We start from the raw sequence: 26,698 nt of genomic DNA on the forward strand, positions 1-26,698 counted from the left end.
TGAGGCTCCGGATGCTCGATCGATTCCAGATGCGACGATTACGAATAACCTTGTTGGCCGTCTTCTCACCGATCGGCCAATTCGGTTCGAGCATATGTAGCATGTCCTGGCCTCAGTGTGGCGGCCAGTTATGGGTATGTATGCGATTTCTCTGGCGGATGATCTGTTTCTTTTTCAATTCCCGCATCTGAGGGATCTTCATCGGGTAATTGAGGATGGACCTTGGTCCTTTGAGAACCACCTGCTGATTTGTGAACAAGTTCCGCCCAACGTTCGTCCAGAGGAGGTGGAATTGGAATCCATCCCTTTTTGGATTCAGATTCATGGACTACCGGCAATGTATGCATCTCCTGAGTTTATTTCGCAGATCGGCAACTATATAGGGGAATTCATCACTCTGGATCCGTTCAATTTTGGAGGGGCATGGCGAAGTTTTTATAGAATTCGAGTGAGGCTAAGTGTTTCTGCTCCAATCAAGCAGCGCATGAAGCTGGTTAGGCGAGATGGGACGACGCAATGGCTTACGTTCAAATACGAGAGGTTGAGTACGTTCTGTTATTGTTGCGGCATCCTGGGACATTCAGACAAGTTTTGCAAAACGGCATACGAACAGGGTATTCTTCCGGAAGACTTCCCGTATAGGGCGTGGTTACGTGTTGGTCCAAGGCGTTAGGTGAAACCGGTGGGCGCAAAATGGTTATTATCGTCATCCACTACTGCGGCTCCACTCCCTACCGCCTCGGTGGATGTCTCCCCGGCTACTCTTGTGACCAGGGAGGAGTCAGAAGGTCTGCAGGGTGATCTGAAATGTCATAGGGGTGATTTTGTGATTTCGGAGGATATGCTGGGAGATGATGTGCAGATGGCAAAGAATACAAAAACGCATGATTTGGCGAGTCTGGCAGACCAGGCTCGCCGAGCCTTATGAGTCTGTTAAGTTGGAACTGCCGGGGATTGGGGGGGGGGGGTCCCGGACAGTTTGTGAATTATTGGGCATTGTGTCCAAGTATAGACCCCAGTTTGTCTTCTTAATGGAGACAAAAGCAACGGAGAATCGAATAGAGGAGGTGCGTGTGAAGTTAGGTTTCGAGGGAAAAATATGTGTGGATCGAGTAGGCTTCGGAGGGGGATTAGCTTTTCTCTGGAGGGACAAGAATGCGGCATCTTTATTGAGTTTTTATCCAATAACCACATTGACATAGAAATAACTTTTCCAGGTCGTCCGGTGTGGAGGTTGACAGGTTTTTACGGAGATCCGTACAGAGGTTGTCGTAGAGTGACATGGGATCTGTTGAGGCAGCTTAAGGAGAACATTCAGCTCCCTTGGGTAGTAGCAGGAGATTTTAACGATATAACTTGTCTTGCGGAGAAGCGGGGTTCACATTCTCATCCAATGGCACTCATGGAAGATTTTAATGATGCTTTGGGCTATTGCAAATTAAATGATCTGGGAATGACGGGAGGGCGTTTCACATGGGTTAAGGGTCGGGGGACTGTGGCTTGGGTGGAGGAACGGTTGGATAGGGCAGTGGCGACAACCGATTGGCTAGAACTACATGACGGGGCTAGGGTCGAGAACATCTATTCCAATTGTTCCGATCACTGTGCGTTACTGGTGGATATTCATACCGATCCGGTACGGTCAGCGTTGCGGGCGTTCAGATTTGAGAACGCCTGGCTTTTGGAGGCAGGTTGCACGAAGGTAGTCGAAGACGCTTGGCACATGTCTTCGGGTATGAATTTTCAGGACCGAGTGGCGATGTGTGGCCAGTGGTTGAGGAATTGGGGGGGGGGGGCGATTACTACCGTACCTTTGGCGCAAGAACCAAAGCTCTACGGCTCACTCTGAATGATTTGAAAGAGAATAGGTCACCGCAAGTTGTAGCCAGATTCTTGGCAGCTGAGAAGGAATTGGGAGATGTCCAAAAAGCGGAGGAGATTTTTTGGAAGCAGCGTTCTAAGCAATTATGGCTTAAACAAGGTGACGCAAATACCAAATACTTCCATAAGACAGCCTCGGCGCGGCGAAAGCAAAATTACCTAACCCGTGTAAAGGATCAGAATGGCGATTGGACTGAGGGACCGGCAATGAAAGCGGAAATCATAAGGTATTTTGAATTCATTTTTGGTTCTGAAGTCTGCAGTGTTAGTCTGTTTGATCGGGTTCGGGAACGACTGACTACGGAGATGAAAATCTCTTTGTCACAACCGTTCACGATGTCGGATGTTAAAACTGCGTTGTTTGATATGAAGCCAGAAAAGGCCCCGGGGCCGGATGGTATGTCACCGGCCTTCTTTCAACATTTTTGGCCGCTTTTGGGGCACGACTTATCTGTTTTTGTCATTAAATGTGTGGAACAAAAGCAGTTACCACCGGGGTTAAATAATTCCAATATTGTTTTACTCCCCAAGAAACCGGTCCCAGAAAAAGTAACGGACCTACGCCTGATAGCTCTTTGTAACGTAGGTTACAGGGTTCTAGCCAAAATGCTTGCCAATAGATTAAAGGGATGCCTAGCTCAGGTAATCTCCCAATCCCAGAGTGCGTTCGTGCCCGAACGCCTTCTCACGGATAATATTATTGTGGCCAGGGAAATAGGTCATTTTCTACGGAGAACGATCGGGGGTTTATAGGGGTGGGCGGCGTTGAAGCTAGATATGGCTAAGGCGTACGATAGGATGGAGTGGCCTTTTTTGGAGGGCTTTGGGCTTTGATAGAAGCTGGGTGGAGCTGTTAATGGTCTGTGTCACGTCCGTGAAATATTCTATAATGGTGAACGGGGAGATCCCGGGGCAGGTTAGCCCTACACGGGGGATCCGTCAGGGTGATCCGCTGTATCCGTACCTTTTCATCATTTGCGCAAAAGGGTTCTCTACTCTTCTGCAACAGGCAGAGGCACGTGGGGACATCCATGGTGTGCGGGTGGCCCGGGGAGCCCCGGCCATCTCTCACCTCTTTTTTGCTGACGATAGTCTGTTGTTTTTCAGGACATGTGAACGGGAAATATAAAAGAATGTCTTGAAAATTACAGCTCGGCCTCAGGACAATTAATAAATTTTGAGAAGTCCAGTGCAGTGTACAGCCATAATACTAGTCCGCCGGTTCGGGCTTTGGTGTCCGAAATCATAGGGGTTCCCGAGGCGACAGATTTGGGGCGTTACTTGGGCCTTCCATCGGTTGTGGACGTAACAAAACAGCTGTATTTTGTTGTGTCGAAGAGAATATACGGGCAAGGATGGGCACATGGCAAAACAAGCTTCTATCTCGAGCAGGTAAAGAGGTTCTTCTTAAGAGTATCGCTCAATCGTTACCGATTTTTACCATGTCCACTTTCCTATTGCCTATGCGTGTTTGTGACTCTCTGGAAAAGATGTTTAACCGGTACTGGTGGAGCGGTGGGGGTACAGGTAATCGAGGCATACACTGGTTGAGCTGGGACAGGATGTGTGCTCCTAAATCGAAAGGTGGACTGGGTTTCAGAAAGCTCCATGAATTTAATATTGCGTTACTGGCCAAGCAAGGGTGGCGATTATTAATCTATCCCGATTCGCTTGCTTAAGGCAAAATACTATCCGAAATCGGATTTTATGGGCGCACAAATCGGGGCTAATCCAAGCTTCATTTGGCGTAGTATTATGGCGGGGCGGCGTGTTCTGCAGTTGGGAGTGGCTCGGCGACTTGGGGATGGCCGCGATACGAAAGTTTGGGGTTTGAATTGGCTCGCGGGTCCTTCGACGGCAGGTTTGAGTACACCGTGCGTGGAGGAGTTGCGTGAGGCGAGAGTCCATAATCTTCTTGATGAAACGGGTCACTGGGATAGGGACATCATTCGGGATGTGTTTAACGAGGAGGATGTAAGCAGAATTCTGGCAACACCGGTGAATATTCAATTCTAAGACAGTTGGAGGTGGATCGGCGACATCCGGGGATGTTACACTGTTAAACACGGATACCGGCTGCTTATAGCGGATGTATCGAGGGGGTCGTTGACCCGTATATGGCTGAAGCGATCGGCGTCAAAGAAACGTTGACGTGGCTTAAAGAACAACATCACAGGAGTATAATAATTGAGTCTGATTGTTTAAGTTTTTGCAATGCTTTTAATTCAAGTTCCTTTGATTTGTCTTATGTTGGTTTGATTGTTAAGCAATGTCTGTCGATTGCTAGGGACATAGGGAATGTTAGAGTTACCCATGTCAAGAGATCAGCGAACTGCGTGGCTCATGAGTTAGCTCGGGCAACCGGTTCTACAGTTGCCTCAGGGGTGTGGATTGATATCCCACCAGCTTGTATTGCACGTTTTTTCACTCAGTAATGAAGTTCGTTCCGTTTTGTTTCGAAAAAGGGGAAGGGGCTATTTCATCTTGGAAATTCGACCAAGAAGCAATTAGAAAAGCCCTAGCAAATATGATTGTGAAGTGTGAACTACCCTTTAGGTTTGTGAAAAGTGAAGGTTTGAAGGAATTTGTTGAAGTTGCATGTCATAGGTTTCACATTCCTTCAAGAACTACAATCACAAAAGACATTTATCAACTTTATTTAGATGAGAGGATCAAAGTGAGACAATTGTTAAGGAACTCATGTAATAGAGTTTGTTTAACTACGGATACATGGACATCTTTGCAAAGAATTAATTACATGTGTCTCACGGCTCACTTTATTGATGATAAGTGGAGTTTGCATAAGAAAGTCATAAATTTTTGTCAAATTTCAAGTTATAAAGGTGATGCTATTGGAAAATTGATTGAAAAATTATTGCTTTCTTGGGGGGTTAATAAGTTGTTCATTATTACGGTTGATAATGCAAGTGCAAATGATGTTGCTATTGGTTATTTGCAAAAAAAGTTTGAGAGTAAACATGGAAATATTTTGAATGGGAAATATATGCATATGAGGTGTGTTGCACATATAGTGAATTTGATTGTGAATGAAGGTTTGAAACTTTTGAATAAGTCGGTTGCTCGTGTTAGAGGGGCGGTGAGATATGTAAGGCAATCTCTATCTAGATTGCAAAGGTTTAAACAACGTGTTGAAAGTGAAAATATAGAAAGCAAAAGTTTGTTGTGTCTTGATGTTAGTACTCGTTGGAATTCAACATATTTGATGCTAAATTGTGTTAAAAAATTTGAAAATGTTTTCTATATGTTTGATTTACAAGATGAGAATTTTAAAGATGATCTTGAAGCGGGGGATGGTGTTCCTATTGAAAGTGATTGGAAAGTTGTTAGGGACTTGGTAAAATTCTTGGAGCACTTTTATGAGCTTACAAATAGAGTTTCCGGGACTTCTTATGTTACTTCCAATTGCTTGTTTGATGAGATTTGTGAAATTGATTGTTTTTTGAGAGAGTGCAAAGTTTCGGATGAGAATGAATTTAGTTTGGTGGCAATGAAGATGAAAGATAAATTTCACAAATATTGGGGGAGCATTGACAAGTTGAATATGCTAATTTTTGTTGCCATTATTCTTGATCCTATACACAAGTTTTGCTATGTTGAATTTGCTTTGAAAGATATGTTTAAGGGTACAAAAGGTGTGGATATGGCAACCAAGGTTAAAGATGCGGTGTATGAATTCTTTAATGCTTATAAACCTTCAAACAGCATTGTGTCATCTAGTTTCGCTCCAACATCAAGTCCAAATATAGGAGAATGTCAAGGTAGGATGAAAAGCGTATGCACTTCACAAACTTCAATCAGGTAGTGGTGGGGGATCAAATGTCGGAATTGGATAAGTATCTCAGTGAAGCTACGGAGCCAGTGACGGATGATTTTAATATTTTGTTGTGGTGGAAAGTTAATAGCCCTAGATTTCCTTATTTGTCATTGTTGGCTCGAGATGTGCTAGCTATTCCAATATCTACTGTTGCTTCTGAGTCTACCTTTAGTACCGAAGAACATGTTCTTGATTCCTTTAGAAGTTTTTTAATTCCTAGAATGGCTCAAGCTCTTGTGTGCTATCAAGATTGGATAAAAAATTCAACACCTTCACTGGATGTTTTTGAATAGCTTCAAGAATTAAATGACTTTTTGAAATTGTTGAAAATGGTATGTAAATTTTATTCCTCTTGTTTATAAGTTTACTTTCATCACACATATGAAAATTTTAATATTTTTTTTTGGTCTTTAATCTTTTAGATTCTTCATGGAATGCAATGGAACCTACCTTGTGAACTGTGAGTAAGGTGTTTGTTCTTGGATTTCTAAGGTAAAAATTAATATTTGAAATTAGTTGTATTTGTTAGTTTTATTTATTATTTGGTTAAGTGGTTAATTACAATTTATACTTACACTTTTTAATATGTAGGAGTGATGGAGTAAAGTCAGTAAACATCATGGACATCAGGATGGAGTGATGGAAAATTGGAAATCATGGGATGAACTTTGATTTCATTTTTGCATGTTGTTGTAATGTTGTTATGATGTTATGTTTATGAAGACATTAATTTATGGTTTGGACTAGAGACTATGGATTATGGACTTATGGTATTGTTTTGTATGTTTTGATATGAATTTATTATAATATGTATTTTATTTTAATTGGATTTATTATTTTAGGAGTTATTTTTAGAATTTTCAATTTTAGGGTTAAAAATTTCGGTTAATATGTTAACCGACCGATTAACCGAAAAAAAGTTCGGTTCGGTTAACGGTTAAAGCAAAAAAAACTTCAGTTAAAACGGTTTGGTTAACCGATTGAACACCCCTAACAAATAGACATGATTAGGAAATTGAACATCAATGTATCTAGGTAGGTGGTTGCCGCATGTAAACAATTTCAGTCAAATTACCATTGAGAAAAACATTATGAACATCTAGATGTCTTACAGTCCAACCAGAAGATATAGCCAAAGAAGGAAGTAACCTGATTGTAGCAGGTTTTACAACCGGACTAAATGTGTCAAAAAAGTCCTGACTAGGAACCTGATTGAATCCCTTTGCTACTAACCTTGCTTTGTATCTCTTAATTGAACCATCTGTCTTTCTCTTGGTTCGAAAGACCCATTTACAGACAATCACATTCTGGTTAGATTGAGACGGAACTAAACACAAAGTCTGATTCTGTAGTAAAGCATTAAATTCCTCATCCATGGTCTGACGTCATTCCAAGTGTTTGACAGCCTGTGTGTAACGAGTAGGATCACTGGTGCAAACCTGAGCTGTCAAAACTATAGGTGGCGCGTGAGACTAGCTCCGTGTCTCCATATCGTGCGTGCGAACATTCGGTCACGTGCACTGGCCCCGTGAACGCCCTTGCGGACGAGCGGTTGCCACCGAGGCAACCTGCAGTGTTGCCTCGGTTTCAAGAGGCAATGTCGATAATGCAGTGTCGGTCCGTTCTAGCGCTGTCGGCAGTGCTGGTTCGGTCCGAACTAGTGCAGCCGGCTGTGCTAGTTCAGATTGAACGCGGGCAGCAGACTCGGTCACCACAGGGTGAAGAATATATGCAACCCATGGCGCAGAATGAGGCACTGAAACTCCCTGCACAATATTTTAGTAGCAAAATGAAAAACTGCCTCATCAAATCTGACATGTCTGCACACAAATACCTTATTAGTCTATAAGTCCATGCGTCTATACCCCCTAAAAGACTCAGGATAACAAAAAAAAAAACACACGGAGAGGACCTGTAGGACATTTTATGACGATTATAAGGCCATAGGTGAGGATAACATAGACAACCAAAAACACTAGGAAAAGATTAGGATAGAGGAAATTTATGCAATAACGAATGAGGACTGTAGTTATTTAATACAGCAGACGGCATTCTGTTAATTAAATATACCGCAGTCTCAAAAGCAAAATCCCAAAACCTAAATGGAATAAAAGCACGAGCCATGAGGGTTAGACCAGTTTCAACAATATGTCTATGTTTTCGCTCTACACGACCATTTTTTTTGTGGGTATAAGCACATGATTGTCTATGATAGATACCTAATTTAATGAAAGAGGAATGCAATTTTTTTGTACTCGGCACCTAAATCAGACTGAATAGATTTGATCTTACGATTGAAAAGTCGTTCAATAAGAGCACTGAATTTCTCAAAAATATCATAGAGATAAGATTTTTGTTTCATGGGAAAATACCAAGTAAAACGAGAGAAATCATCGACAAAGATAACAAAATATCTATAACCATCAGAAGACAAGAAAGGAGCTAGACCCCAAATATCAGTATAGATTAAATCAAGAATGCTTAAACTAGAACTGTCAACACGTGGCAATGGAAAAAGAGTAGATATACCCAATTGACACGCATTACATAAACTAGAATTACAATGAATAGCACTACTAGACCCACTAACCGAACAAAAAGGAAGAACACGACTAAGGACACAATGGTGTGGATGGCCCAAACGGTCATGCCAGACAGACGAAGACGCACAAGCTGAAAGAAACGCAGAAGGTGACGACAGACGCAGGTGCGATAGGATCCCACAAAGTTGACACTTGGGTTGGTGATTAGCGTTGCTACGGACACAGCCACCATTGCCGCGACGGCCACCGCCACGGGACTGGCCAGATTGACCGCTGGATTGCCCGGAGCCATGACCGCCACCATGCGACTGGCCCCCCTTGCCCCGCTGCTACTCTCCGCCTTTCTGAACAGCGAAGGCCGTCGGCGAAGTCCCTGGTCCACTATGTAACACCCTCGATTTTTAGCATAAATTAAAGCTTATGTGTAAAGACAAATCTAACCATTTCATTAAAAACAAGCGGAAACTAACAGTCAAACACGAGGGAGTTATGCCACATCTATCTAAGCTATAGATGGACAGGCTATAATCTAAAACCAAAATCCAACATAAGTTAACAGTTCAACAAACTAGGGCTCACAGGCCACAAATCTAACTACAGATAGGGAAAGCTACGCTAAACACGTCCTCGGGAAAGCTACGCTAATCACGTCATCATCTAGCGCACTCTCAACGATTTACTCATCACCTGAAAACATAAGGGGTAGCACCCGTTAGCAAATAATGCTAAGTAACCCACCAATACTCGTTGAGTACAATATAGTATAGATATATGAAAACCATTTGAAACTTTGGAATACATAATATATAGTCTTTAAAACGAGGAATAGAGACATCATAGGACTCATCATAGTTCACTCTCAAATAAAGACCAACGTCAACATTTATTCAATAAATCAATAAGAATGACAGAAGCAATTTTACTCATCAACAAGATACATCATACGATAATCAATCAAGGGATAACAATAATCATGCTCATAAACAATAGAAAGTCAAGGATCACATTCAATGATACGTTCCAAGTTCTAACCTTATGCCCGGTTTCAACCTTATGGCTACCCCCGACCTTATCTCAGTTCTAACCACTACTTCCTAGTGTCACCCTGTACACCGAGTCCAACCTTTTCCCTCCTGGAGCCATTGCTCCCCGCCAAACTCCGCCATCTTTTACCGCTGAACTCTTAGCACACGCAGTGCCATTCAATAATAAGTAATAATACTTATCAACAAATGTGTGATAGTATCCCACCGATCAAATGAGCAAAGCTCAACATCAATACCACTAATCTCATAGTAACACATAGTCATTATCATAGAGGATTGAGGCTCATCAATAGCTCAATCAAGTATCAACAAACGTGTACAACATATGTACAAGATTACAACAAAGGATTCAATCGATATATTTCAATGAAAGACATGAATCAAAAATCAAACAACGATATAACAACGATAGACCTTAATCCAAAGGTTAACATGATTGGCAACACAAGTTGCCAATCCTCATTATGAACGAATGAACAACCACATACTAGCATCAACAACATCATAACTAGCATGTATATCAAAAGGGCAAACATAACGATTCAATCGCACATCAACGACTTCACATTAATCCAACGAATAACAAGGTTGGACCATAAGCACGATTCAAGACTCATAATCCTATCATGGATACTTAGGACACCGTTCTAGACATACGAAACATCAAAGGAGACACACAATTGCACAATGATTCAACAAAACGGAGGCCAAAGCATCACGTACCAGTGGGCGGAACGGTGAGTGGACAACCACCCACCACACCCACTTACAGGTACTAGCGGGTGGAACCACGGGTGGACCTCCACCCGCGGCACCGCCCGCCGGTCACCACTCCACCTCCCGTGGGTGGACAGCCACCCGCTGTTCCGCCTGCGGGTACACGTACCCAAGGGAGAAATTCCCTTCGGGGAAAAACATCAACATAGCAAAGTTCAAGTCCAAAACACCCAAAACCTCACATTCAACAAGAAAATGACTTGAACACATGAGTAGCTCAATGAATAGCATTTATGAACCTTAGATACAAGCTCTAACATGCATAAACACAGGATTATGCATCAAATCACTCACAACATCAAGAACATCAATAGAGTAGCAAGAAATCATCATAACAAGTATAAAATAGGTTTTGTAGAGCATGAGTTACCTTTGTAGCCTAAAGAACACCTTCTTCAACCCCCTAGACTTCCCCTTGAAGCTCCTCTTCTACAAGGTCTTTCCAACATAACCAAAAACCACACAAAAGTCACAACTTAGATAAAGCCAAGAAGAATCTATGTAAAAACACTACCCAAGGCTATGCCTTACCTTTCCTAAGATCTTGGTGGTAGAAAGTTAGGATCTTGGAGAGTTCTTGGTAGGATTGAAGGAAGACTTGGTTTGACTTGGGGAATAAGCTACACCTCTAGAGAAAAGATAGAGAGCTAAGCGTTTCTTGCAAAATGTGGGAACTGAAGTGTAATCGGCAACGGAGGCGTCACCCTGCTGAAGTGTCTAGAGCTGCCCGAGAAGATTCAATGAGAGAGACCGAGACGACGAGGCGAGGGCAGAGGTGATGCCAGTCCATACCGCTCGGCTTGTGTGATGCCAGATCGCCAAGGGCATAACTTCATCCGATAATGAGGACATGGTCATAGAGAGGAACACCTGATCTTGGCGAACCCATGCTAGACGATCGGGGTTCGGCCGCGGCAACGCCCCTCTTTGTCGGAAGAGATCATGGCCAGCGGACAAGGGTTTGAACTGTCGATGAAACCCATAGATCATGTCCGTTGAGGAAAGGAACAGCTTGAGCTCTCCAGAATAAGAAGTTCCAATAAGTCAGTTTTACACTGATAAAGTGGTGGGCGGTGGACAGGGTGGTTACGGTTGCAGTGACCAATGAGATAGCAGCATTGGAAACGGTCCGTTCAGAGGAATTGACAGATCCGTCGACCATGGGAAAGAAACCCTAGCTAGCTGATACCAGATGAGAACTGTTATTGAATGTATTAACCGTGATTAATTACAAGAGTACAGATTCTAGGTATATATATACAAGAGGAGACAGAGGAAGACTAGAATTGTGAATCATAAACAGACTCAAATACATAGAGTCCTAATAATAATGATATAACAACAAAATCTCTGTTGTTGTTGTTGTTGTTGTTGTTGTTATTATTATTATTATTATTATTATTATTATTATTATTATTATTATTATTATTATAAAATAAAATGTTAGAAAATATTTTACAATGAGTAAGTTAATAATAATAAAAGTTTACGTGTTTTAGCTAAGTACCATGTAGTGTGATGGCCCCAGTTACAATTCTAAATGGGTGGTCATAGGTTCAAACTCCAGTGGTGGAGGCTTAGATAAAAAAAAAAAGTAGGCTTAGATTATTTGGTTGAAAATGTTTGAGAAAAAAAAAAAAGAGTTAACGTGTTTACAAAAAAACAAAATATTTCGTATGGAATGAATTAGTTGACCTCACCAATTGTAATAGGAAAATACTATGTGTACTCCCAACTTATACTCAGAGCGTCATGTATCCAATGAAATTAGGAGGGTAACATTTTTTAGGTGTGAATAGCATTACTCAACAATGAACTTATATCTTTTTTTTTTTCTGAGGAAACCAAGATCAATTAATCAAAGAATGTATACAAATCGGGGGAGAATCCTCCCATGAACAAAAGCCAGTGTTGGAATGTGCCGCCCAGGCTTGAGAATGAGCCAACACATTTACTGACCTTCCAACAAATCTAATGGCAAAAGCCTAAAAGTTAGAAAGAATACACCGACAGTCTCTAACAATATTATTAGTATAAGAGAAGCCACAAGAAGAGTCGTTGAAGAGACGGACAACCATTTGACAATCGAACTTATATCTTTACTAGTTTTTTTATTGGGATAATGTCCAATGTTTTTCTTAAATAAGTATTTTAGAGTATATCAATGCAATAGTATATTAGAATTGTTCATGCATAGAAAATTGAATGTTGAATTTGCGTATTTAAATTGGTAATTCTAAGTTTACAAATGCAAGATAATATAGTCAAGATTGATTATAATTGTCAATAAAATAATTGTATGGGTATGGTTGAAACCAAATACGGGACATAAGGGAGAGCAAATAAAAATTAAAGCATAAAATATTAAATATATACTAATATTGTATGAGCATAAAATATTAAATATATACTAATAATGTTTGAGCATAAAATATTAAATATCTAAAAACATAATAAGTGTGAATGAAATTAAAGTTATACCCTTTATTTATGTCCGTTTTTTTCGTTAAGTTTTTTTTTATACATTATGCTATAAAGGTTGTACTTTATAATATTTTGGACAAACATACCCCTACTGTTATAACTTCCGTTATCTTTTCCTCTATTGTTACCATGAACATGCATCCACCATATATTTTCTTATCTTATTCAATAATTTGGAGTTATTTCCTACAATATAAATATCAAATGTATAAAAAGGTTTACATTATTATTATTATTATTATTATTATTATTATTATTATTATTATTATTATTATTTATAACAATTTAAATATTAAAAATCTTAATATAAAATACTAATATTGGGCACCTAATTTATACATTATAATTTGTAGTTATTTCCTACAATATAAATATCAAATGTATAAAAAGGTTTACATTATTATTATTATTATTTATAACAATTTAAATATTAAAAATCTTAATATAAAATACTAATATTGGGCACCTAATTTTTGCGCATCGTGCATCAGAAAATACTAGTATACTAATATTGTTTGAGAAGATTCCGACAATAGGATTTGTAGTTAGAGTTCTATTAAGACTTTAATATTAGAATTAGATTAATGTTGTAGTTATAATTATATATTAGACTTTAATATTAGAATTAGACTAATGGTGAATTAACGGTACTTAATGGAAAAGTTAACGAATTAGATAATCATATAATTAAGGAAAAATTAAAATCCGAACAATCTGAACTATTCATTTGATTTAATAATTTGACGGTCATTTTTCTACCCAATGTTTATAATTAAATAAATATGTGAAAGTATATAAATGCAAGATTATATATGAGAAGTTCTACATAAGTAATTTAATGTTTAATTTGTTTATTTAAATATGTGATTCATAGTATATGAATACAATGTAATATAGGAGATTCATTATAATTGTTACTAAACTTTTTTAAAATAGTAACCAAGTATTTTTGTTGCAAAGGATTCTAATATATTTAATGAATGCACATATATACAAGATCAATGAATGAATCAACCATTATTGTTGAATAAATTATTATGGATAAATAAATTCCTAATTTAAGGAATTTAGATGTAGTAAAATTTTAAAAATTTAATTATAATGTGACCCAAAGATATTGGACGATTGGTATAAATATGATGTAACCCAAATATCAAAATGTTAAAGAAAGTGTTTTGGTTATTAAACAGTTTGAAGCAAAAATTTCTTCCAGACCACTGAAAATACCAATGTTGCAAAACACGTTAGGCGCCCTTGGCGCCTAGGCGCTCCGATTTTTTTTTTAATTAATTTTTTTTTCAAAATTCACTAATAAAACATAAGGTTACCATAGTTATTTCTTAAAAACTATTTACGTAAGTGGTTGTAAAATTGTTCAAAAGATTGTTTAAACCATCTAAATACATAAAAAACTAAAATTAAGAGCTAAAGAAACATTTTTTTTGAGAAATTAGTGGGCCAAACCGCCAAAACGGACAACTGAGTCAAAAGTTACGTCTTCGCAAAGTTTTTTACCCAAAATTGAAAATTCAAAATTCAAAAAAAAAATGGCGGTTTAGCCGGCTAGGCGGCCGCCTAGACTGCCTAACCGGCCGGCCACGGAGGAGGTCGATTCCGGCCTTCCTCGCGACGGTCGGGGGCCGCCTAGCGCCTAGGCGCAATTTTTGCAACACTGGAAAATACAAAAGGCCGCGGCGGGTTTTTCCAATTTTAGCGACGGATTTTTCCAATGTTAACATTGCAATCTACAATATTTTCACTTAACGTTTTTTAGAATGATTTCCCCAAAACACATCTATATTAAAAAAAAATTATTATTAAAACAATTATTATTATTATTATTATTATTATTATTATTATTATTATTATTATTATTATTATTATTATTATTATTATTATTATTATTATTATTATTATTATTATTATTATTATTATTATTATTATTATTATTATTATTATTATACCCTTAGGTCATGTTAAATGTTAATTTAAACAACTAATTTTTTCAAATATCTTTTTACCAACCGTTGATATAATTCGCTGGTTAAATCCGGTAACGCTAACCGCTAACTGCTAACTGCTAATTGTCAAACAAGGACATTGCGAGATTGTTTCTCACTTCAATTTGTTGTTTGATTTGAATACTCTCTTTGTCAACAAATCTCTCAAGTAGTTAATATAATTGGCTTTATTAATTTAAATTTTTTAAATTTTTTCATGCTATTAATAAAATACTTGGTAAATAAATATATAGCATTATTTTGTATTATAACTTTGATATTTAATTTTAAAAAAAAAAAATAGTGCACAAAAAAGATAATAGACAATGTAGTGAATATAATCAATTGATGAATTTGAATGTAAAAAATTTTTACATTGGAAAAAAATAAAGACAATATAACTAATGAAATTATTGCTCTTAATTAATTTATTGATAATTAATAATTTTTTTTAATAAAGACATTGTAGGGACAATGTAGTCAATATAATCAATTGATGAATTTGAATTTTGAATGTAAATAATTTTTATATTGGAAAAAAAATAAAGACAATATAACTAATGAAATTATTTCTCTTATTTAATTTATTGATAATGAATATTTTTTTTTTTTGAATAAAGGCATTGTAGACACATAATTCTAAATTAAAGAAATACATATGTATTATTTTTTGTTGTAGCTACTAAATTATTATTTTTAATATTTAATATAATAAGAGTAAAATAGAGTACTAATTATGCCAACTTTGATTGGGATGTGGTTCGAACCTAAGACCTTTCTTATTGAAATCAATGAGTAAGTTAACGGTGAACTAACGGAAATTAACGGAAAAGATAATATTTAACGGAAAATTTAACGGATAATCATATTCATTAAGGATAAATTAAGAAATCACAAGGAAAAATTAAAATCTGATCAATCTGAGTCATTCATTTGATTAAAAAATTTAACCGCCATTTTTTTTTACCCATTATAGGCTTAACTCTTTTGGGTTCTTATTAGTATATATATATATATATATATATATATATATATATATATATATAAATAAGTAGATATATACCTTTTACATGTTACCAACTAATAATAATAAATTAATTTACCAAACAGTTTTATACATATGTTTAATACTATCCACTAATTAAAATATATAACACAATTTACTCTATATATATGTTAATTGTCAAATACCCCCAAATATTACTATAATTAATAAACTAAAGGCAAAAAATATATAAAAAACCAACCAATTTTCAATCCACATGGGCAATGAACAATCATTATATCGTGGACCATGGTTTATATTGGAAAGTTGATCATTGATATAAGATTTACTTTTAGTATGTTAAATGTTCATTTTTAATATATTAAAATATTTTTAAATTTTATTTTTAATGTATTGTATGTATATTTTTTTTTTTGTATATTACATAAAAATAATTGTGTGTACATTAAAATAAACATTCATTATATTAAAATTATCAATGATCTATAATATTATTTACCAACAATAAGAGAGCATACTAGAGTAATAATCAAATAATTCAAGAAATCACATCATAATTATAAAATAAACCAACGAATAAAACGTAAATGAATTGAAACACGGGAGAGCAGTGGGTGGGGAAGCCGAGTTGACTCGGGATTCAGTTAATATGACATTACAGAATCTGAGAGAAGATTGAATACACCCTCATAAGCACTCTTTTATAGAATTGTATTTTCTTTTCATATACAAACGCAGCAGTAATCCTATAAAGAATTGGCGGGAAGAGCGTTATAATTTCCAGTATTACCCACCAATGGCAACCCCTCTCATGGGGTTCGAACTATAAATCAGTACAAAATATTGAGTCAGTACAAGGGTATATCTGTATTTATGAATTTTTTAATTTTATAATCTCATGAACATTTTTTGATTTAATCTTACTACATTTTCATTCTAAATTGACCTTAAATTGTCCGTCTCATGATGCGACATTACTTAATTGATTGTTACATATATTTCTTAATTTTTATTAAAATTAATTAGTTCGTATGTAACTAATTAAAATTTTCATTGTTAAAGGGATAAAACTGTCATTTCTCTTGGATTAGTGATACATGAGATAATATGTGACAATGAAATAAATTGAGGATGTGTTCTGTCTCCGAAGTCTGATTCTTTGGTAAATTGGTGAAATTGGATTTGTTATAATGAGGTTAGAACTTAGAATAGTTTGATCATTCAAATCATATACTTTTTTAAGAATTAATTACCGAAATGGTCTTTTGACTATAGTGAAATTACCGATTTGGTCATTAACTATTTTTTTAACCAATTAAGTCCTCAATTTTAAAAATATTAACTAATTTGGTATTCCGTTTGTTTTGCCGTTAGACATCTGTTAACTCACGAACAAATTGGTAATTTCGCTATAGTCGATGGATCAATTTTTTTAAAGGGTCAATGGATCATTTTAGTAATTAACTTTTCGAAGAAAATTGTGCATGTGATGATCGAGTGGAAGAGAGAGATAAAAGGTATTTAAAAAAAAAAGAGATAAAAGGTATTTTATTTAAAGAGTTTATTACCGAAATGGTCCATTGACTATTGCGAAATTACCAATTTGGTCCTCGATAATTTTTCGTACCCAATTAAGTCCTCAACTTTGAAAATGTTAACCATTTTGGTCCTCCATTATATCAGGTATTAGAAGTCCGTTAAATTGGAGGGCATTTATGGAATTTCGCATGAGAATACCCATTTCCAATTAATTCAGAGAGGCCGAGAAACCCGTGCGTGAGTATGAAGCGTGAATCTCATTTGTTTGGTCACTATTATCTTGGCTTCAAAAGCTGCCCGGAGAGGGAGGTGGTTTGTGATGGTGGAGACCTCCAACAATGGCAAGCTTGGCGATGACCTCCCTCATGCTTCCAGCGACTTCTGTTTTCCGGCGATCTGGGCAGATTGCGGCTCCTTCTCTAGCTTTGGCTAGCAGCACTACAGCCCTCGTCTCTCTCCCGTATGACGCGAACAGAGCTCCTAAGACGTGCAACGATAACCGGCAACCCCTATTCTCCCAGCTCAGTAGCAGATTGACGGCGAAGCAACAAGATCCAGCGACCTTGAGTTCTGCTCCGGCAGCTACATCAGTGAACTCCAGTATCGGCGATGGTCTCAGGTGGTGCAGTAGCATATCCAACGAGGCTCAGCAGCTCCTCTTGGCATGTAGCGGCGTTCTGGCGAGGTCGGGGTCTTCACCGATAACTTTCGGTTTTAGCGGACAGTGGTGATAGAATGCGACGCGGTTGTGCTCCCTTTCCCCCATGGATGATGATGAGCCTATGCAATCAAAATCTTGGCTTCAAAAGCCGGCCGACAATCAATTGGAAGCGACTGTTGAGTTAATCAATTAAATAAGATATGAAATGGGTCTTCTCGTGCGAAATTCCATCAATACCCTCCCATTTAACGGACTTCTAACGCCTGATCTAACAGAGAAACAAAATGGTTAATATTTTCAAAGTCGATGATTTAATTGGGTATGAAAAATTGTCGATGACCAAATTTGTAATTTCGCAATAGTCTAGGGACCATTTCAGTAATAAACCCTTATTTAAAAACCCCCCCTCCCATGTTTTTTTTTTTTTGGTTGATAGGCCAAGTAAAAGAGAGAGATAAAAGGTATTAAAAAAAGAGTGATCACCGGTTGCCGCTTACCCAATGGTTTTAGCGCGGGCATGTAGTGTAAGTTCCCACTAGGCAATGTGGTTCACACAACATGCACCAACGTTGTTGTTGTTTTTTTAAAAAAAAATAAATAATTTGCCGCCATGTAATGAACTTGAAATAAAAACATTCATCAAACAACACAATATGTTTATTCATGAGAACGTCATTATATTCCCGACCTATTATGTCAATCAAAGATGGTGTAACGGGGCGTTTGGTTGCAATGAGATAATTAGGGGTGATGGATATATTGAAAATGACCCAATAATAGGGACCGGGGGTCTAGGAATCCATCGTTCAAGGTCCAAGAATATGGCTCGGATGGCCCAAGGAGAGTATAGAGCCCATCTCTGGGCCTTGACTTAGTCCTACGGCCTACGGCCCACGACATGGGCACTAACTTAATCTTATGGCCTACCGTGAAATTAGCGAGTTAGTTAGGATTATTTTGTATAAATAGACATGCATTTGTCCTATTAAGACATCACAATCTATCTTGTCTAAATTATCCATTTTAATAGCTTTGTTGGCATCCTTTGTAATCATCTACGAGATTGCCTCCGTGGCACATCTATTGTTCTTCCATTATTCCATCCTTGTTTATCATCTGATACGTTATCCTTTATAATTAATATCTCATTTATTAATCAGGTTTAATAATTCAAACCCCAGGATTAATTAAATCCATCATTGGTGCTCTTGTTGGGAGCTGGTGTACAGGCTCGAGCATGCTATCTACTTTTGGTCAAACATGACTACCACGATCAACTACCATGTAGCTTTTATGATTTTCTTCCAATTGCAAAACATGGACCAAATCTCCTTGTCCAAGAACTTGATCTTGTCCTTGTCCGTCTGTTTCTCGCACTCCCGCGCAATGTGTAATATCCATGGCCTATATTCTTCCGCAGCATCTGAGTTTGCATGGCCATTTTCCACTACCAGCTTTTAGATTTTTCAGCATGCAGAGATCAAGACTATGGTGAAAGGTAAGTTCCAAATGAGATCTAGGTTGACGATAGGCTTCGAGTAGGACCAATCTCTCTTCCTCTCCTAGATCTGCTTTGTCGCTGCCTCGCAGAATAACGTCGAAGGCTCTCGCATCATCCTCCGACTACTGGCTTGCCGTAGGAACCGAGCCGCCCCTCGTAGGCTCAGAGAAGAGCGCATGATTGCATGAATCGCCAGCTACAGAAGATCTTGTCCTTAAGTAATGGCGCTGTGTCCACTTCATGTCGTGCCGCCGCCACAACTCTGCAAGTCTTCAACAGGTAATACACAATCGATTTCATGGTCTCTGATGGAAAGCTCTTCGGTGACGGGGTCTCGGCGCTACTCTCTCCCTCGATCTTCTTCGCGTAGTCCATGGTGGCCTTGATGGCTTTTCTACGATGCATCCCGGAGACCATCAGTCGCACAGTTGCTTGTCCTCCGCGATATGGTGGTACTTGCTCGCATCATAAAGGCTGATGTTGTCCTCGACTCGGGCATTGCTGCTGCAGTCTTGATTCGGCCTAATGTCGACCACCGGAAAAAACCCCAGGGGCGATAATGGCGTAGTTCAAGATCGCGATGGGGCGATGACGCTCCATACCTTGACCTCATGAAACGTTTCTCTTCTGGTGAATGTTGTTGACGGTGAGTGTGGTGAACAAATCGAAACTGCTGCCCCTTTGCCCGAGCAGTTGCGGAAGTTCTGGGTCAAATGAAGGAGACGCGAAGTGGAGCGCTTTGATCTCTCTATCGGATTCGATTTGCACGAACGCTATTGAGGCTATTGATCATCCATTCGATTTGTTGCTCAAGATGATAAATACTTAAAATGAATTGGTGGAGAAACCTTCACCGGTGGACATAGTTGATAGAATAAGCAGTCTGTCATGGGAGGTGCTAGACAACATCCTAGGTCTCCTCCCGATAGATTTCGTTGATAAGATAACCCTTGGGTTAATCTGCAATGGCTAGGAAGATGGCTTCTTAATCTTCTCCAAACGAACAAGATTTCTTGTATGCCCTTCCGAAGAGATTAATTAGTGGGGGGCAACCCTGAGAGAAAGTTGTAGGCAATGGAGAGTGTGAATGCGAGTCAGAATTTGGAGAATCCACGCTTGCATGAAACTCCACCATATTAGGTACATATATAATAATAATAATATTATCTATGTTTCTTAGTTAATGAAATTATATATGTTAATCAGTGGACCACTTGGCCACGTGGGACACTTCGAATTATTTGTTACTTTCTTACATCGAAGTAAAATATAATCATCGATCCATGGTCGTGGTTGTGACAACCCAAATTTAAATTTTCTAAATTCTATTTTACGAAATTCCAAAATAGCCATTTTCACTCTTCTAAAATTTTATTTTGAAAACGGTGTATGAATTAAATATTTTAAATCGAGTTTTAAATAAATCCAGCACCGAAATTTATTCTATTTTGAAAATCTTAATTTTCGGGTATATTTATGTACCAAGTTTGACCCGAAAAGCCAATCTGAGTGAAACCGGAAAGGAACCTGTGAAACCTAAACCAAGTGTTCTAACTAGAAAACATTTTTGGAAAATCTATTTTTGACCCCAAGTTATCCAAAATTCACTTCCTAGACTTTAGTTCATGATGCAAGGTAGACAATGAACCTTTCTACCCTTGTCTGGTCTTATTGAAAGCAAGCCAAAATTACCATCCTACCCTCAACCAATCATTGAAGAATTAGCTAGGGTTTTGCACCCTATAAAATCAACACTATTCATTCATTTGTCTCATGATCTCTTTCCTTGCCTCTCACCTTTTGTTCTCTGTAGAAGAAAGAAGCATTGCAGTAAGTATTCTAACATTCATCTCCTCTATTCATTTCCATCCTATCCTTTGGTTTTCTTCTTTTAGTCTTCAATCTCTGAGGTTTCTTCTCTTGTGTGTTGTTGTTTGTGGAGTCTAGGAAGTGAAAGTGGTGGAAGTTGAGTAGAGAGGAGGTAGAGATCCATACAAGGAGGAAGAACAAGAAAAGGTATAAACCATGGACTCCCAAACCTATATTTTCATCTCTGTTAATTGCCATTCTTATGGTTTGATGTGTAGAAATGCTAGATAAATGTTGTGGTTGAGCTATTGGTGTGTTATAGATGATTTATGATTGATTTGTTGTGGTTTGGAAGACTTGGATTGCACTGGTTTTGCTTTGCAAGTGAAGTGGGAGGTATCTGGTGCACACAGAAGGTGCACCAGATCACCCAACGGAGCTAGCCAACGGACCTTGGCAATGTCCGTTGGGCGGCTCCGTTGAGGGGCGGACCATGGCCACGGTTCTAGGCAAGAACCGTTGCCATGATCCGTGGCTGGGCGGAGCCTAGTGATGGGGCTTCTCAAGCGCCGTCACCAAACTCCGCCAGGCCAATCCCAGTACTGGTTGGGCCCTTTGTGGCTCAGCTACGCGTTTTTCAAACCGGGACGCGTGGGTCCTTGAGGCTCAGACACTCGGGCTCGCTACAGCGCACTCGTAGAAGTTCGTTTCGTTGAATTTGGAGTTGTGAATTATGATTTATGGTTGAAATTGTGATGAATTAAGTATGTTGTTGTTGTTGTTGCCTGTGAACCATTCCAGTGTATGAGTTTAAAGCTTTTGTGTATGTTTTTGGAGTTGAAAAACATGTTCAATACTTAGTTTTTATTGAGAAGTATGCCCAAAATACTTGTTGGTAATTATTGAGAAGTATTGCTATGTTTTGAGAAATTTTGCATATATAGTGCATGACTTTATGGGATTTACAGTGAGTGGGAAATTGAGATTTGTTTCACAGTGAAGGGTTGTTTTAGTGCATTTCATTGTTTAAGTGCATTATTGGCTTTATGTAAGCCTAAGTTCTATTTCAAAAACCTATTGATGGGGTGTGAACCCCATGGGCTCGGGGCCCAAGAAGAAAAGAGATAAGGCCCAGACAAAGAAGGGAAGCCCAAGAAGAAAATGGAGCAAGCCCAAAAGAGATACGGGTCAAACCAAGGAGTCGGCTCGGTCCAGGAGTCGGCGGCGAGTGTGGAATCGGAACGGGTGTAGGGTCGGCCTAAAACTAGCCGTTAGCCCATTTACTACCCTATTATTACCCCACTCATCATCACTAGTCAAATATCTAATTATTATTATTATCCATAACCCCCCACTTAAACCCTTACTTACTACCCTAATTATCACCCATCACTACCCTACTAAATGTCCAACGGACACTTTTGGGGATGGGCTAGCTATAAAAGGAGGAGAAGACAAGAAGAAAGGGGCATCCATCCATTCACTCACTCATACACACATGGGAGGACTCTCCCAAGCACTCTTCCTACACACTTGAAGACTACTATCACTCTCCCACAACTACTCTCCCAAGGAGGCCTCATTCCACAACATACCAAGAAGGCTCCACCACTCATCCATACAAATGGGAGGACTCTTCCACACCATTCCATCACTCTTCTTTATATTATTATTGCTATATTATTAGAAACACAACACTTTGTGTAGAGAATAGCCCTACAAGTATGTACAAAGACACCTACAAAATACATAGTGGAGTTAGGCTTGGCACCGCCCAAAAAGGCCCGTGGTTTTCCTTTCGGTTTCCACGTCAAAATCATCGAGCCCATATTATTTTAGCACACATTTTTATTGAAAGGTGAATCCACCGACCAAGGTTGTGTTGGACCCCCTTGGGCCCGAAAACCCAAAAACCAACACTGGCGCCGTCTGTGGGGATCGTGACAAAAGGTTGCGTTTGCCTCTTTGTCTGAGCAATTTCGGAGAGCGTTCGGTCACTACGGACGGGAGATTGAGAAGGTTCGCGGAGAGCCGTGGACCAAGAAGAGAATTAGAGGAGACTCAAGTAAAGAAGCTGTGCGTTGAGGTCTACAAGAGGTAACCCTAAATTAGACATAATATTTAAATTGTAGTTGTTAGCAAAGAGTGGTCGGTCCATCACACTGAGGGACTCGGCCGGGGGAATCAAGAAATCGGGACGCCGAATAAATGATTCCCCCACCAAGACCTTAACGGTAGACGCCGTGGTCACAGTTATTTTATCCGCTATTACTCTTGATTATGCAAAAAGCTCTGTCTATATTGAGTCAGACAAGCAATATGTTGTTAAGAGGAGACTCTCCAGTATACACATTCTAATACCGTCACAACAAGAAAATCAAGCCCACTGAATCAATTGCAAGGTGGGCTGTAGCCGCCTGCCGACACAAGATAGATCAGACACGTCATGTCTGCTGTACTGAGATAAAAGCATAGCGAAAATGGAAAATTTAAGGAAAATGAGGGGAAATGGAGATTTGTAATCTCAAAGCAGTCTGGGGGGCCATTTAAAGGATCGACAGCCGAGTTCGTATAGTTGGGCGAAGAATTCTGCAGTCAACGAGAAACCCTCGGCGTAGCAATCTGGTCAGCCGCCGACCGCTCATTCTGAACCTATGCTCTCCTTGCCGACTCCTTTAGTCGACTGGAGCTTCAGTCGGCTGGTTAAACAGCGAGGTGATCCCGTGACTCGGACAATAGACTCGGACTCGGACGTCCTTCAGGAACCCTGCCAGCCACCGCCCTTCACGCCATTATACAGATGCAGCCATCGAGCAAGTAGAATGTTGCTCTCCTCAAGGAGTCGGTCACGGTGATTACCTGAGCCGGAATGAGGGGTCGATAAAAAAAAAAAAAAAAAAAAAAAAAAAAAAAAAAAAGAAGCTGGCAGTCGATACACATGAAGACAGATCAGACACGGCATATCTCACTGTGTTGGCGATTAAAAAATTTTTCAACTTTCCAGAATTGAAAGCAGATAAGGATTCCAATGAAGCGTATAGTGGTCGCGAATCGGAGTCGGCAGCTAGGGGAATGCGCATGACAGACATAGGAATTACTTTTTGTGAAGCCTACCAGACACATTTATGCATGAAAATTATTATATCTAGAAAAAGGCATCTTGGAGATTTCCCATGGTGGATACATACAGTACATGGCAACAGTGCACCTAAAGAAAGGCAAAAAAAAACACAACTCCAAAAATTTGTGTTCTACCCGTTTGAATGCCGGTGAAGCTGCTTGTTCAGGACTTGCTTAGGTGGCAGCGAATGAGGGCCATATTGATGCTTGAAGAAATCAAGGTGCTAAGGCAGTAAGTAACTCCAGCATGCGAGTATCAATTTAGCAAAATGAAGCAATTTTCAATAAACGTCTCCAGATACACATACCAACAAGATAAGGATAGAGATTGAATCACGTAGCACTTCTGCCATTCGCGAGATAAACACCACCGGCAAGGAGCCGGATATTGCTCTCTCCCCGACTTGACTGGAGTCGGACTGGGATGTAGTGCTCAGCCGGGGACCACCACCTAAATCGGCTCCCATGCGCTCCATGGTTCCATCTCGGTAACACATATAATCGATACACTCGCAGACTCCTTCGTCTCTATGTAGGCTGCGTCGACTCACCCAGGTTGGGTGCACTGTCGAACACCGCCTACGGCGTCAACCAGACTCGAGCTCGGACGTGGAAAATGAAGACAATCCATCCCTGGCATCCTATTTGGTGCGACCCCAAGAGAGCAGAATCCAGGAAGACTAAAGGATTCAACAGTCAAAGGACTCGACCACTATACGGCATGTCGCGGAGTTGGAACAATGGCGTAAGCGGTAGAGTCAGAGTCGACACTAGAACAGAGGTGAACGATGGGCTCGGACTCGGCCTCCCCCTTGCGCGGATTCTTCATTCTCGTCGTGTGACGAGGAGTTTTGGAAGCTCTTCCCTTGCGGTTGTGATGGAAAAATAGTCTGAGTAAATTGGCGGCCTGCGAACGCACAAATGGGATGCTGCTCATGAAATCTACACTCCAAAAATATGGATGAGTCCTTGAATATTGTCTGACTTGGCCAGGAACTCGCTAGAACAAAATTGAAGCATGCCTTACATGTTCAGTAAAATATGTGATAGGAGGAAGCAAGAAGTCATCAAACTTGTTGTCTAACTGAGGGACTTGGAGCTACAGTCGCTGATCCGTGGTCGAGTTTTTACTCCTACGGTCGAAGGCAACGTAGGGACTCGGATTGGGACTACAATTGCTGATCCTATGGTCGAGTCCTGCTCCTACGGTCGAAGGCAACGCGTGGATCCTGTGGTCGAGTCTTACTCCCACAGTCGAAGGCAACGCGTGGTGAAGGAGGAAGAAGCTAAAAGGGGCAGCTCAAACCGCGGCCGCCGAGCTCAAAGTGTTCCGGCACTAAGTCGACGGTTGCTCTTATTCAGATTCGTAACGAGTCGGACTCGGACACGGTGCCCCTATTCTTCCATGCGTTCCCCCGGCCAAAAGAGACAGTGTTAGTCATATGTACGTGGCAAATATGGTAGAGGGATGATGTCAACAAAGCTTGTAAAGGTACTTGGCAGGCAAAGAGTCGGCCGCCATGTCATGGAGTCGGAGCCGGAATATGAGAATTTATGCTAAAGTCTTGTATATGCCATGATTGAAACAATGCATCCTAACATGGAGCACTCGGATCGCGAGCACCGGTAGAACACACAGACTGCCGCTTGCCATCATCGCTGAAGATCGAGCGCAAACTATTCTCCTGCCAAAACACCAATCAGACGAGGAAGTTGCAAGAAGACGTTGTTATTGTCACTACCATCGCCCTCACCGACCGGCCATCTCCGCTGCAACTGCCTCTGCCATGTTATCTAAGCAGTCGGCCATCATCCATGCAGGAAGCCGGAAATTAGTAAAGGTACTTGGCGGGGAGAATGATCGACTCGGACGACGGTCAGGCGGTGTGCTCGGATTCAGCGCAGTATGGCGACTGAAGGAACTCGACAATATATATTTCAATTGGAGGACTCCCGTTCAAGGAATGAAATGGATTCTGCAGTCCACAAGAAGAGTGGGCACATGGCGTATTCAGCGCAAGAAATTGATCAACAGAGCATGTTGACAAGCTTCTCACATCCGACTCTTCTTCCATAGAAAGCACCCCGAGCGCGAAGCTGACTGCGTTAGGAAGGTCAGTTTCAATGATGATTACAGTCGGCTGGCCTGGTGTGGTTCAACAGCAGCAGGTGGCTGTCTTGAAGAAAGATATGGACGCGTTCGAAGCTTTATGGTTATGCTCGCCCATGGCCCTGAAGGCTTCAGCTCGTGCAAAATGGTATCTCTAACCCCAAAGCTATCAATAGCTCAAATGATCTCAATATATTGTTTGCATTGATTATCCGAGACTGAATTGAGGTTCAAAGTGGTGAGTCCAAAGTGATTCGGACTCGGGCGTGGAGAATGAGGGTACGACCCGGTGACCCGGACAAGCTAAGCGTGCCGACTGCCCGACTTGCCATAACGAAATCATGGGCAAGCCATGCATGGAAAGTCTATACTCACGAGCAGAGAAA

The 26,698-nt window shown here is 39.8% G+C and overlaps 1 protein-coding gene and 1 long non-coding RNA gene across 2 annotated transcripts; both read left to right on the forward strand.

The window, feature by feature from the left end:
- Nucleotides 1-130: 130 nt before the first annotated feature.
- LOC109172055 lies at nt 131-3,560 on the forward strand. Its single transcript, XM_019321214.1, has 7 exons — nt 131-614; nt 1,218-1,691; nt 1,748-2,523; nt 2,719-2,797; nt 2,891-2,915; nt 3,033-3,273; nt 3,372-3,560. Exons 1-7 carry the CDS (start codon nt 131-133, stop codon nt 3,558-3,560), a joined length of 2,268 nt encoding a protein of 755 aa, XP_019176759.1.
- A 2,474-nt stretch (nt 3,561-6,034) lies between these two features.
- On the forward strand, nt 6,035-20,799 carry LOC109172469. The gene is made up of 4 exons (XR_002052754.1): nt 6,035-6,048; nt 6,139-6,208; nt 6,308-6,309; nt 20,784-20,799. It is a non-coding gene; the product is annotated as an uncharacterized LOC109172469 (long non-coding RNA).
- The last annotated feature ends 5,899 nt before the right edge of the window (nt 20,800-26,698 follow it).

Source organism: Ipomoea nil, unplaced genomic scaffold (assembly GCF_001879475.1).
Source record: "Ipomoea nil cultivar Tokyo-kokei standard unplaced genomic scaffold, Asagao_1.1 scaffold0143, whole genome shotgun sequence".
In the NCBI taxonomy this organism is placed as follows: Eukaryota; Viridiplantae; Streptophyta; class Magnoliopsida; order Solanales; family Convolvulaceae; genus Ipomoea; species Ipomoea nil.